This window comes from Cynocephalus volans, chromosome 12 (genome assembly GCF_027409185.1).
Source record: "Cynocephalus volans isolate mCynVol1 chromosome 12, mCynVol1.pri, whole genome shotgun sequence".
Taxonomy (NCBI): Eukaryota; Metazoa; Chordata; class Mammalia; order Dermoptera; family Cynocephalidae; genus Cynocephalus; species Cynocephalus volans.
The window spans coordinates 23,050,688-23,065,738 of NC_084471.1; the positions used below are offsets into that span (position 1 = coordinate 23,050,688).

The 15,051-nt window shown below is 40.1% G+C and overlaps 1 protein-coding gene across 1 annotated transcript in view; it reads right to left on the reverse strand.

Moving 5' to 3' along the window:
• Positions 1 to 15,051, reverse strand: part of ANO4 (anoctamin 4) — a 196,115-nt gene that overhangs the window by 167,757 nt on the left and 13,307 nt on the right. Inside the window, exon 3 of the mRNA XM_063115638.1 lies at positions 721 to 857. Within this exon, the coding sequence (XP_062971708.1) occupies positions 721 to 857 (137 nt within the window). The remainder of the gene's footprint in view (positions 1 to 720; positions 858 to 15,051) is intronic.

Below are 15,051 nucleotides of genomic sequence, written 5' to 3' on the forward strand. Positions count from 1 at the left end.
AGTCTACTGAAGGCTGGTGCATTTTATGTCATTATTCTATGTACTGGGGGATTTACGCAAGGAAGTCCATCCTTGCAAAGTTTACTTTTTACGAGTTAGCGACACCCAGAATGTAGATAATTGTAAAATGATGGGCAGTTCTTAGAATCTTCCTTTGAGAGGCATTCTTTCCTCCTGCATTGCCTACTGAGTGGCCTACAGGAATGACCTTACTGGCTGGACTTAGATGATTACCCAAAGGTTTCTGAGTCTAATACCTTTCCCTCATCTGCCACTCTAATGTCCCCTGCAGAGCAAGATACTAAGAGTACTTGTATGGGAGGGTTGCCAGTGTCCCTAGAGCTTTGTGCAGTCTGATGTCATTACTAGGCCTTTAATGTACACTGTCATACAGCATTTAATATTAAATAATTATTCGACTAAATAAACAATTACCCAGGGGGAAAAAAAGAACATTCTTTTGTATAATCGAAATGTCTTTAGGTATAAGAAGGGAAGCGCATGACCCACTGAAAGTTTGTTTTGAGCTTAGGTAGATTGAGGATCCCCGAAATGTTCTAGACCTATAGGGGATGTGAAAGGAATATAAAACCTGCACCCCTTGTTCTCCAGGAGCCTACAGTTCAATGAGATTATGACTTTAAAGAGTCCTTTGGAACATGCTTCACAGGTTCCCACCAAGAGCAAGAATTATATTTTAAAGGAATCATACATTCTTACCTCTCCCCCAGCTTCCAATCTGCTGGTGTCATCTGAAGTACTGGTCAGGTTTCCAGGGTGAAGGAGAGAATCATCATCTTTGCAAGGACTATTGACGGCTTCTAATTCATCAAAAAGAATATTGACATCCTTGGCCACTAGAACCAAAGTAAATACATTACAAGTGGGGTTAAGAAACTGGTATCTTGAAAAAAATACTAAAAGAGAAAACATCTCCTTTTGGCTTCATGTCTTCTCATTGTTCCAACCATACATTGAGTGACAGGTGTATTATTTCCTAAGAGAAAAAGAATGTCAGATGTAAAAGATATTTGGCTAAACAGTGTATTTATTAGTTAAGATAAAGGAAAATGTGAAGCTAAGTACCTCCATAGTATAAATATAATTTTTCTTCTGTGATAATAAGGAGGTGTTGTATTTGTTTAGCTTTCTTTCACATAGTTGTTTAGCATAAGGTACTTTCATTTAAGACTTTTAAGAACTCATTCTCTGGGTTGGAGATGACCTATATATTTTTTACATTATTTTATTTTTTCATTTGAGTGCCATACAATCTTGCTAAGTGAACTCATAAATATGCCACTGCATGTTTAGTAAGAACTGTTGATTTTTTCCCCCTCCTTTGTTACATCTCTGAAGCTGAACAGAGAAAACCTAATGCAATAATAAAACATGCAGTTAGGTTTTCTGCCTTCCTTCTTCCTCTTACCATGAATTGAAATAAGTGAGCCATTCGGGGACTCTCCCAAAAGACTATTGATATTAACAACATGTCAATATGTAAAGCACTGTACATCAAATTTCTAGGTACAGATTACCACATTCACATGTGGTACACCAGAAAGGAAAAGTCAGCACCAGTAGAGAAAGAGAGACTGCAATGCCAGGTGTGGGTCCCTTCCTGACCTACTGGAATCATGGGTCAACACTGCAGTTCACTTTTCCTTTTGATGCTTTAAAAATTGTTAAGTGTTTGGACAGTTTCAAGATGGCGGCGGCTGCGGCGGCTGGTGCGGAGTAGCTGAGGTGGAAAAGGTGGCCACTGGGCCTCAGGCAGCCGGGAAACTTGTGGACCTTCCTCTGGCCATCTCTTAAGGGAGGACTGCTGCTGCTGGCCAGTCGTGGGGGCTCAACGCCACTTTGCCCCCGGCAGGAGAGGCTGCCTCATTTACAGGCAACAGCTTTGAAGTGTGGAGCAGGAAAAGAACTGATTCTTAGCTGCAAAAGCGAGTCTTGAAACAGGGAACACGGCGCCAGGGCTGCTGTGGATGCAGCCAGGATCCCGGAGGCTGGGGCCACGCTGAAGGCGGCCAGCTGCCCTATTCAGGATTCGAGGTTTCAGGCCGGCATTAAAGAAGATTCCTGGGAGCGCCCGAGCGGCACCGCGACTGAACAGCCCGAGGCGGCAGCGCCGAGAACACGGAAGGCAACAAACCAGAGACAGAGCGAGCGCCCGACCTGGCACAGCACTGTGAGTGATCCCTGGCACAGCTCTGTTCGGGGGGTGGATGCCCACGCGGCTCCCGCCTGCACCACCAGGCCACTCACTGCCCCGGTGCTGCCTCCATTTTCCCAGGTGCGGGCAGCTCCGCCCTGCTCGGCCATCACTGAGCCCATTTGCTTGGCCTGGCGCGGGGCTTTCCGGACCCTGCGGGCCGGCCTCCTCTCCCACTCCCTCCGCGGTTCTCTGGCGGGGCTGGGGGTGTGGGGCGTCCCGACCAGTGTTGGGAGGGCTAGGAAGTACGGGCGGACCGACTGTCACTCCACCACACACTGGACTCCGGCCCCGGTAAACTTCCTGTTACTGGGAGGCAGTTACCATCTCTGCGACCACCAGTTTGGAAAAAAGCCTAACGAATTTCTGGTTGGGAATAGTGTGGTAGGAGAGTTCCCAGGTCCGCTTGAACCTGCCGGAGAGCAGGCTGCAGGCGGGCACTAGACTCGGTTTATACCGGGGGGATACAAAGGTGAACAAGACCCGAGAAAGATCTACACAGTGCTACAAAGGCACCCAGAGAGACCGGTCGTCTGTGCCTAGCAGAAACCTGGTAGACTTCCTGGGCGAGGCGGTGCTGAGCAGGGTCTTGAAGGCCCAGCTGATAGACGGGGGGTGCAGAAGACATGCCCCAGCCCAGCACAGTGTGCACAGAGGGGGGAGACGTGCGGCCAGGGAGGCGGAGACTCGACAGAAACCACACACCCGGTGGAGTCGCCACTGCACGATCTAACAGCCTGGGCCAGAGTACACGGAAAGGGGAGAAGTCCTGTACAGAAAGTGAAAGCTCAACAGAGATCACACACCCTGTGGTACGGGATCCACCAGCCCAGCAGAGTACAAGCTGACCAGAAAGGTGGATCCCCGGAGAAGCCCAAGACCCGAGGCAACCACACACACAAGACACTAGAGGCCAACTGAGCAGTCACGGAGGGAGCCATACCAAATTGGCAACCACAGCAGCATCCTAGTTAGTCATTAGTCTCAAACCGGTGGACTGTGAAACCCCCTGCCACAATGAATAAACATCAAAAAAAAGACACCAGAAATACAAAAAATCAAGAAAGTACACCACCAAAAGTTAATAAATCTCATACTCTAGATCCTATAGAACAAGAAGCCCTTGAAATAACTGACAAGGAATTTCGAGTGATAATTCTAAGGAAACTGAATGAGATACAAGAAAACTCAGCTAGACATCATGATGAAATGAGGAAAAGTATACAGGATCTGAAAGAGGAAATATACAAGGAAATCAATGTCCTGAAAAAAAATGTAGCAGAACTTGCTGAACTGAAGAAGTTATTCAGCGAAATAAAAAACACAACGGAGAGTTTAACCAGCAGGCTTGTCGAAGTTGAAGAGAGAACCTCTGAACTTGAAGATGGGCTGTTTGAAATAACACAAGCAGACAAAAAGAAAGAAAAAAGAATCAAGGACATGGAAGAAAATCTGAGAGAGATATCAGACAACCTCAAGCGCTCAAATATCCGAGTCATGGGTATTCCAGAAGGGGAGGAAAATGGAGATTCCATAGAAAACATATTCAACAAAATAGTGGCAGAAAACTTCCCAGGTATAGGAAAAATCACAGATCTTCAGATCCAGGAAGCTCAACGATCTCCAAACGTATTCAACCCAAAAAGGCCTTCTCCAAGACATGTCATAGTCAAATTGGCAAAACTCAGAGAAAAAGAGAGAATCTTAAAAGCTGCAAGAGAGAAGCGTCAAATCACCTATAAGGGAGCCCCAATCAGGTTAACATCAGACTTTTCATCACAAACCCTAAAAGCTAGAAAGGAATGGGATGATATTTTCAAAATACTAAAAGACAAAGATTGCCAGCCAAGAATACTCTACCCTGCAAGGCTATCCTTCCGAAATGAGGGGCAAATAGTATATTTCTCAGACAAACAAAAACTGCGGGAGTTCACTACCACAAGACCACCCTTACAAGAAATCCTCAAGGGAGTACTGGGTTTGGTTCCTGAAAAATAACTACCACTGCCATAAAAACCTAAGAAAAATCTAAACCCGCTAGTACAATAAGAATGGCATTCATGAAGAGAAAACAAGCTAACAAAAACACTATCTACAACCTAAGGAACCAACAAACAAAGAAACCAAACAGTAAATCAGAAAGCAAGGAACAAAAGACACCTAAGACAACCAAACAACCAATAAAATGCTAGGAATAAATCAACACCTTTTAATAACAACTCTTAATGTTAAAGGCTTAAATTCCCCAATTAAAAGACACAGACTGGCTGACTGGATCAAAAAGCAGGACCCAACTATATGCTGCCTACAAGAGACACACCTCACCCATAAAGATTCACATAGACTAAGAGTGAAAGGATGGAAAAAGATTTACCATGCAAACAGAAAAGAAAAACGAGCTGGAGTGGCTATTCTTATATCAGACAAAATAGACTTTAAACTAAAAACCATAAAAAGAGACAATGAGGGACACTACTTAATGATAAAAGGACAGATCCATCAAGAAGACATAACAATCATAAATATGTACGCACCCAATGTTGGAGCAGCCAGATTTATAAAACAAACTCTATTAGACCTAAAGAAGGAAATAGACACTAATACCATAATAGCAGGGGACCTGAACACTCCACTGTCAATATTAGACAGATCATCTAGGCAAAGAATCAGTAGAGAAACACAAGATCTAAACAAGACTCTAGACCAATTGGAATTGGCAGATATCTACAGAACATTCCACCCAACAACCTCAGAATATTCATTCTTCTCAGCAGCACATGGATCATTCTCCAGGATAGATCACATATTAGGTCACAAATCAAGTCTCAATAAATTCAAAAAAATTGCAATTATCCCATGTATCTTCTCAGACCACAATGGATTAAAACTAGAAATTAATAACAAACGAAACTCTGGAAACTATACAAACACATGGAAATTAAACAGCATTCTACTTAATGACATATGGGTCCAAGAAGAAATCAAGCAGGAAATCAAAAAGTTTATTGAAACTAATGAAAACAATGATACATCATACCAAAACCTGTGGGATACTGCAAAAGCAGTATTGAGGGGAAAATTTATTGCATTAAATGCTCACTTCAGAAGAATGGAAAGATGGCAAGTGAACAACCTAACACTTCACCTTAAAGAACTAGAAAAACAAGAACAATCCAATCCTAAAGTTAGCAGACGGAAAGAAATCATTAAGATCAGAGCAGAACTGAATGAAATTGAAAACCAAAAAACAATTCAAAAGATCAACGAATCAAAAAGTTGGTTTTTTGAAAAGATAAATAAAATTGACAAACCATTAGCATGGCTAACAAAAAAAAGAAGAGAGAAGACTCAAATAACAAAAATTAGAAATGAAAAAGGCGATATTACAACTGATTCATCTGAAATACAAGGAATCATTCGAGACTACTATAAACAACTATACGCCAACAAATTTGAAAATCTGGAGGAAATGGATAAATTTCTGGACACACACAAGCTCCCAAAACTGAACCGTAAAGACGTAGAAAATTTGAACAGACCAATAACAATAAAGGAGATTGAAGCTGTTATCAGAAGGCTCCCAACAAAGAAAAGCCCAGGACCAGATGGATTCACAGCAGAATTTTACCAAACATTCAAAGAGGAATTGACACCGATTCTTTACAAACTATTCCAAAAGATTGAAACGGACGCAAATCTCCCAAACTCATTCTATGAAGCAAACATCATCCTGATACCAAAACCAGGTAAAGATATAACCAAAAAAGAAAACTACAGGCCAATATCCTTGATGAATATAGATGCAAAAATCCTCACTAAAATACTAGCAAACAGAATACAGCAACACATACGAAAAATTATTCATCACGATCAAGTGGGATTCATCCCAGGGATGCAAGGTTGGTTCAACATACGCAAATCAATAAATGTGATACACCATATTAATAAACTCAAACACAAGGACCATATGATCATCTCTATAGATGCTGAAAAAGCATTTGATAATGTTCAGCACTCATTCATGACAAAGACCCTCTATAAGTTAGGTATAGAGGGAAAGTATCTCAACATAATTAAAGCCATATATGACAAACCCACTGCCAATATCATCCTGAATGGGGAAAAGCTGAAAGCTTTTCCTTTAAGAACAGGAACCAGACAAGGATGCCCACTCTCACCACTCCTATTCAACATAGTGTTGGAAGTACTAGCCAGAGCAATCAGAGAAGAGAAGGAAATAAAGGGCATCCAGATTGGAAAAGATGAAGTCAAACTGTCCCTGTTTGCAGATGACATGATCCTATATATCGAACAGCCTAAAACCTCTACAAAAAAACTGTTGGAATTGATAAATGATTTCAGCACAGTAGCAGGATACAAAATCAACACACAAAAATCAGTAGCATTTCTTTTCTCCAATAGTGAACATGCAGAAGGAGAAATCAAGAAAGCCTGCCCATTTACAATAGCCACCAAAAAAATAAAATACTTAGGAATTGAGTTAACCAAGGAGGTGAAAAATCTCTATAATGAGAACTGCAAACCACTGCTGAGAGAAATTAGAGAGGATACAAGAAGATGGAAAGATATTCCATGCTCTTGGATTGGAAGAATCAACATAGTGAAAATGTCCATACTACCCAAAGTGATATACAAATTCAATGCAATCCCCATCAAAATTCCAAAGACATTTTTCTCAGAAATGGAAAAAACTATTCAGACATTTATATGGAACAATAAAAGACCACGAATAGCCAAAGCAATGCTCAGCAAAAAAAATAAAGCTGGAGGCATAACACTACCTGACTTTAAGCTATACTACAAAGCTATAATAACCAAAACAGTATGGTACTGGCATAAAAACAGACACACTGACCAATGGAATAGAATAGAGAATCCAGAAATCAACCCACACACTTACTGCCATCTGATCTTTGACAAAGGCACCAAGCCTATTCACTGGGGAAGGGACTGCCTCTTCAGCAAGTGGTGCTGGGATAACTGGATATCGATATGCAGGAGAATGAAACTAGATCCATACCTCTCACCGTATACTAAAATCAACTCAAAATGGATTAAGGATTTAAATATACACCCTGAGACAATAAAACTTCTTAAAGAAAACATAGGGGAAACACTTCAGGAAATAGGACTGGGCACAGACTTCATGAATACGACCCCAAAAGCATGGGCAACCAAAGGAAAAATAAACAAATGGGATTATATCAAACTAAAAAGCTTCTGCACAGCAAAAGAAACAATTAAAAGAGTTAAAAGACAACCAACAGAGTGGGAGAAAATATTTGCAAAATATACATCTGACAAAGGATTAATATCCAGAATATATAAGGAACTCAAACAACTTTACAAGAAGAAAACAAGCAACCCAATTAAAAAATGGGCAAAAGAGCTAAGTAGGCATTTCTCTAAGGAAGATATCCAAATGGCCAACAGACATATGAAAAAATGCTCAACATCACTCAGCATCCGGGAAATGCAAATCAAAACCACATTGAGATACCATCTAACCCCAGTTAGGATGGCTAAAATCCAAAAGACTATGAACGATAAATGCTGGCGAGGCTGCGGAGAAAAAGGAACTCTCATACATTGTTGGTGGGACTGCAAAATGGTGCAGCCTCTATGGAAAATGGTATGGAGGTTCCTTAAACAATTGCAAATAGATCTACCATACGACCCAGCCATCCCACTGTTGGGAATATACCCAGAGGAATGGAAATCATCAAGTCGAAGGTATACCTGTTCCCCAATGTTTATCGCAGCACTCTTTACAATAGCCAAGAGTTGGAACCAGCCCAAATGCCCATCATCAGATGAGTGGATACGGAAAATGTGGTACATCTACACAATGGAATACTACTCAGCTATAAAAACGAATGAAATACTGCCATTTGCAACAACATGGATGGACCTTGAGAGAATTATATTAAGTGAAACAAGTCAGGCACAGAAAGAGAAATACCACATGTTCTCACTTATTGGAGGGAGCTAAAAATTAATATATAAATTCACACACACACATACACACACACACACACAAACCGGGGGGGGGGGGAGAAGATATAACAACCACAATTATTTGAAGTTGATACAACAAACAAACAGAAAGGACATTGTTGGGGGGGAGGGGGGAGGGAGAAGGGAGGGAGGTTTTGGTGATGGGGAGCATTAATCAGCTACAATGTATATCGACAAAATAAAATTTAAAAAAAAAAAAAAATTGTTAAGTGTTTGTAATCTGTCAGAAGCCACTGCAAAAAAAATAATTTGTAGCAGACTGGGCTCTTCTTACTCAAGCACATAATATTCATTTTTTCATTCAAAACATTTTAGAGATGTGCACATTGTGAGTCAGGCACGGAGCTTTTGGGTCAGGTACTTTTTTTGGTGAATAAAAGTGGCCTGGCTTCCTGTCTTTGTGGTGATAAGTAAACAAAACAAACAAAAAAATGTTAATTGTGAATGCTATAAAGAAAGGAGCAGAGTTCAAATATAGAAAGAACAGAGATGATCTACTTAAATGAGGTGACTGGGTTCTAAAGTGATTCCCAAGCATGCAATTTTAGGCTATTCATTTAACCCTTCAAATTTTTCATCTGTAAAATAAAATGGGAAATAAAATTAACATTTATTTTTTACTGTGATAGGCTGAATCATGACTTCCCCCCCAAGGTAATCTAATCCTTGGAACCTGTGAATATATTATCTTATATGCCAAAGAGATTTTGTAGACATGATTAAGCAGGATCTTAAAATGGGGACATATCCTAGAGTATATGGGTAGGCCCAACGTAATTACAAGGTTCTTTAGATGAGGGAGGCAGTAGGGTCAGAGAGAGAGAGAGAGAGATTGAGAGCTTGAGAGATTGGAAGATACTATGCTGTTAGCTTTAAAGATGGAGGATAGGGCCATGAGCCAAGGAATGCAGGTGGCCTTTGAAGACAGAAAAGGCAAAAAAGCAGATTCTCCCCTAGAGCCTCCAGAAAGAACACAATCTCACTGACACCTTGATTTTAGGACTTCTGATTTCCAGAACTGTAAGATAATACATTTGTGTTGTCTGAAGCCACTAAGTTTATGGTAATTTGTTACGGCAGCAAAAGGAAATTAACACAGTTATTATAGGTTTTTCAACCATAATAATACAGAGGGAAAAAAACCCATCATGCTCTTTTCATATGACCAAGGCTTAGGAGAACTTACACTGAGCCAGGTACTGTGCTAGGTGCCACACTTTTTGAGGAAGTGATATATTTCAGTGTTTAGGGAGGTGTCAGGATTAAAGACAACCTCCCTACCCACACTGTGTAAAGAAGACCTCCATCCCCTAATTATTCTCCTCTCACTGTTCATTTCCTTCCCAGCACTGAACACAACCTGTAATTATCTTGCTTATTTATTTGTCTACTTGTTTATTGGACATTTACCTTATTAGAATGTAAGTTCCATAACGGTAGGGACCTTATCTGTCCTGACTGATGTACAGAGGCCCTGGCACAGAGTAAGTTCTCAACACATATTTGTCAAATGACAGAATGGTGATCTTAAGGTGGTCAATCTAATGATGTCGGAGAACTCCTTTCCTCTGACATTTTATGGCTCTAGGACGTTGCATATAGGTTTTTCCTAACATGATTCTTATTTACAAGCCACAGTTCCACAGTTTCAAAAAGAAATTAAATTTTCAAGTAGTGATTGAATCTCAAGTAGATATTGATTAGATTTAAACAACAGGATAAAAATCTCATTTTAACAGTTGGAAGACCTTGATATTTCAAATTTTGCCACTTAGCCGTGTGAATTTTCACTTTTGTTTCTTCACTGGAGAGACAGGGATAGAAAACCTCTCTGTCAGGGTGGCCGAGAGGATTCGACAAGATAATGTACATATTAGCAGGGTGGCTGACATGTAGCATATCCCCGAGAAGTGTTGTTTTATCAATTCTAGACTCTGGGACTTCCAAGTTAGCATTTTAGACTTATCAATATAAGAAGGCAGAAGAAGAACTGGTTGCAATGGTTGTTATGAGGAATGAATTGGGACAACAAAGGGGGACGCTAAAGAGGACACTGAGAATCACGCCTGTACAACTGGCTCACACTAGGGAAAAGCTCTTGAATACTCATCCTTCCATCAGGTTGCCCCTATGCTTTTTCCAAGGAGAGAAAATAACCAGGTCATCTTCTGTCAGTATCACTTTCTGATGTTGGTACAACCAGTTCAACAAATCCCTCTATGTCTGGGACTGATTTTGTCTCCCAGGTGACATTTGGTATTGTTCGGAGACTTTTCTTGTCGTCACTGGGGAGGGAGGGCAGTGCTGGTGGTATTTAGTGGGTAGAGGCCAGGGATGCTTCCAAACATCCTACCATGCACAGGACAGTCCCTACAGCAAGGAGTTATCTAGCCCAAAATGTCAATGGTGCTGAGGGTGAGAAACTCTACTCTACATTAAAGACCCAACTACTTCATTCTAGAGGGAGCAGCTAACTTGGGGAAGAGAGAGAAGCCCTATTGCTGCCCATCAGAATTACCATCTGAAAGTCATTATGGTGCAGCTCAGAGAAATCAGTATGTCATGGCAATCTGATGTCTAGAGAATAAGTGGTATTAAGGCATCATCACCTCAATAGCTTCAGCAGAGATTAGAAATGCTGAACTATCAGAGCATGATCAGCAAACACATGGTCAGTGAGAAGACTGCAGATCATAAAAACTCTCCACAGGCATAAGAAACATGTCCCCTTCATCAATAGTTCACCATTGTTTCTGGTATTACCAGCTTTAACCACAAAGTAAGTTTTAGGCACAAAATAAAATATTCTTTGATGCAAACTTACATTGTTTCTCTAGGGAGAAAAAGCAAGCCTCAATTTCCAAAGTTAACTAATTTTTAAAAATCTATTTATTCAACGAGTATTTATTGAGTTCCTAACATGGCCAGACACTGCGCTGAGCTAGAAGCTGGGGCTGATGTACTGGACATAATAGTCATGGCCCCTGCTGTGACGGAGCTCACTGTCCAGCCACGGTGGGAGTGGAGCCTCTCTATCCATGGGCCTGGATGTCACAATGATGCTGTTCATCCAAATAAGGTCACTTGTTAATGGAGTCCATTGCCTCCTTTATACTTTTTTTTTCCCAAATGGAAAAACATTTGATAATTACTGGTCTGGTAGGAATTCTATTAGCCTTATTAAATGAGAAAGAGAGTCAAATGCTCTGAGGAGTCAATTAAGCATAAGGGGAAAAAAAAGCAAAAATTCCATGCAACAAGTAAGGGATATGCACTGCATTCAGACTCAGGAAGAGCTGTTCTGTGAACAGAACTGCGGAGCATGGATGGGTCAGGGTTTGCGGATACCATGTATTTGGGAAGGCAAGGGAGATAACCCAATGACTCTCTATTGCAAAGATTAGGAAATCAGCCTTAAAAAACTTGGAAGAGAACAGCAGGGACTCACATGTAACAACTGAACAAGAATCGAGGACCTCATTTGGATCCCTGTATCAGCCAGCCGAAAAGAATCAAGGACCTCAAATTGCCTGGGAGGCCAAAGATCAGCTAGAAAGTCTAAGGAAAACAGAGAAAAGAGACTTCTGTGGCCTGGATCTTTACATTCCCAGGATGGGGGAAGAGCAGAAAAAGCAGCAGGCCAGGAGGCAGCAGATCCTGACATTCTTCCTGTGATGGAAAGGCAAGTTTACTTTGGTAGTATTGAATCTACCCATCAAATATTTGCAATTATTTCTATTATTCCTTCAGTGAAAATCATTTGGGATGTTAGCTATCATTAATTCTCTCAGAAAAAGAGATCATAAATGCATGGCAAGGACTCTAATAAATAAATAAACTAACTAATTAATGAATTATTTTCTGCCATTTGTTCATTGAGCCAACATTCAGTGTTAGGTGCTAGAGGAAAAAACATGAACAAGTCATGAGTGGGAAGCCCTTGTACTTCCAGGCAAGAGGATGAAGTCGGGCAGTCATCGATATATAAAGATAATGAAAAAGCAAACAGCTAATGTGTTTTAGAAACAGTCTATAAGAGTAAGAAATAAAACCAAAAAAATCAAAGAGTTTGATTCATTGTTCTTTTCTTTAATTTTCTCCTATTTTCTAGATGCAGCAGAATAACCCCACCTTGGTATTATACTACAGGAGTGCTTTATTTTCTCATGCAGAGAAAATAAGGTGAAACTATAGGTCATCAAAGCAGACATAAGAGGGCTTTGCGGTGTAATCCAGGTATCTATACTTGTTTTCCAGTATGCCAGTTCATTATACTATTTTTGTCCTAAGTTCCAAATTATTACATCTGATTTCTGATTTCTCAGAATTCTGAGGGCATTGCATACTGACTTCAAAGCATCATTAGAAAACACACAAAAAAGGACATCTTCAGGAATAATTTAGAATGCAAAAAAAAAAAGCAACTGTTTTTATCTCAGTTTTCACACCAGACTATTTTATTACAAGTCCGTCTTTATGTCTAGACAAGGGACCCTTTCAGGGGAAGGGCTAGTTCCCAAATTGACACAAGGGCTAGCAAAAAAGAGATCCTCAATGTCCCTTTAAACAAATGTGCCAGTTGTAAGTTTATATCAACTTTTATTTTTTCTCATTCTAGTTACCTTAGTAAGATTGCTTGAAATTGTGTTTCTCTCTTAGAATCAGAGATAACATAGGAAGGAAGTGGGGAGGAAGACAAAGGCAGTTCAGTTCATCCTCAGAACAATCTATGAGGCAGATATTATAAGGAAGAAGCCAGGTTCAGAATGCTGAGTACGGCCACACAGCTAGTAAGTGACAAAGACGAATTCTAACCCAGTTTGACTTTGAATCTATGCTATTTCTAGCTGGCTTCTGGTTTTTGTGTGAAATATTCTACTATTCTTAAGTCACATTTGGCGTTCAAGAACGGGAAGTCACTGAACCACTAAACAATTATCTTGTTGCCCATTTAATATTTATCTGAATAAAGCTATCTGTATAAAGCTAGACTTTACATCTGCAGCCTGACAGTTCTGACACTTTTTAAAATTTAGCAAATAGATCAAATTAAATATTTTTTTTTAAATCAGGGAAATAGACACAGCGCAGCTTTGAGCATCTTAGGCTGGGATTTTAAAAGCTAAATATCATTTAGCATATTTATATGACACTAGCAAGCCCAGGACTCTCTAGATGTTCATTACTCTTCAAATTCATCTGACAGCACCCCTGAGGTAGAGACTGCCTGTTTTACCAATAAGAAAATAAAAAAGAAGGCCTAATTTAAACAACTCAAAATAAATAAATAAAGTAATTGGAAAGGGCATACATGCTTCTTTAGCTGGCTTTATTCTTCTCCAATAGGCTAGTGGTTTTCAAAGTGTGTTCCCTGGAACCTCAGGATCGTTTTGAGGAGCTTTAGGGGCCAAGGAGGGGGCAAAGAGGAAACTGAATGGAAAAAGCCCACTGTCTACACCCACCAATACCCAAACAGTTTCTGTTTTGCATACTGAGGTTATATGTTGAAAATATATTTGGGGGAATAAACAGATTCTACTGCTTTAAAAACAATTTGGAAACTTCAGCTAGTGTATTCTAGCAACAATTAAATGGTTATGTTAACATCTCCTTAAAGAAAACCTGGGATTCTAATTATTATATACTTGACAGCAGGTGTCTTCCTTCTGCCATGAAAAGTTACTTGAAACAGTCTGAGACTCAAAATATACCTTTGCGAACAAACAGAAAGCTATGAGACTTTTTAGAATGCATGGTCATTTAAAAAAATAATTTCACTGCCACTTCCTGGCTCAATAATGGCGATATCTAAAAAACAGCACAGACAATGGCACTGAGTGTATCCCGGCACGCTTTGCAATGGGGCTGACAGAGATCATTAATTTGTTCCTGGGACAGCATTTTTCCTACAAATGGGACAGTATTTTTGCTACTACTTCATTCTAAAGAAAATGGAGACACCTTGGTTACTTCTATAACAAGGCGGATAAAGATACAATCCTGGGAATGATATCTGGAGAACTGTACCTAATTCAAGTTTTGCTCATTAGCCTTGGCTACCTTTTCACAACATGAAACGAGATCAATGATGTTGTGCATTAAAGATCTTCAAAGTCTACTGACCATAATTTCCCCTTCTTTGGAAAGAGCATAAGCTTTGGATTCAGACTGACCTGAGTTCAAATGCCATCCCTTCCACTTACTAGTTATTAGATTGGGTTATTTAACTTATTCAAGTTTCAATTTCTTTATCTTTTAAGTGGGGATAACACCATTTCCCAGACAGTACTGTGAGGAATGAAGACAAAGGTGGCAGCCAACTTATACAGTGTTTACCGTGCACCAGGCATGATGCTAAGGGCTACACATAGATTTACTGTAACTATTTCCCTTTTATAGATGTAGAAATTAAGGTAAAGAAAGTTTAAGACTAAATAAAACATAGGTAAAAGGTCAACCACAGAATGGCCAGAAAGAGATTATCCACTCAATATATGTCAGCCCCCTGACCCCCTTCCATCTTCCTCTCTGAAACAGCATGGCCACATAGGTTAAAAATAAAATTAGAAATCAGGGCTCAAGAAATTGGATTCAAAATGATTCACTGGATAGCACTGAGAAATGACTCAGTCTCTTCAGCCACAGAAGCACAGATCACTACCAATCTAGGAACAGCTATAATTACGTAGGCACACGTGCAAGCACAAAAGGTCAAAGCATAGAATGACAATGAGCCAATAATCCTTCTAGCCCCCAAGAGCTCATTTCAAATACTATGTTTTGCCCTCTTTCTTTCA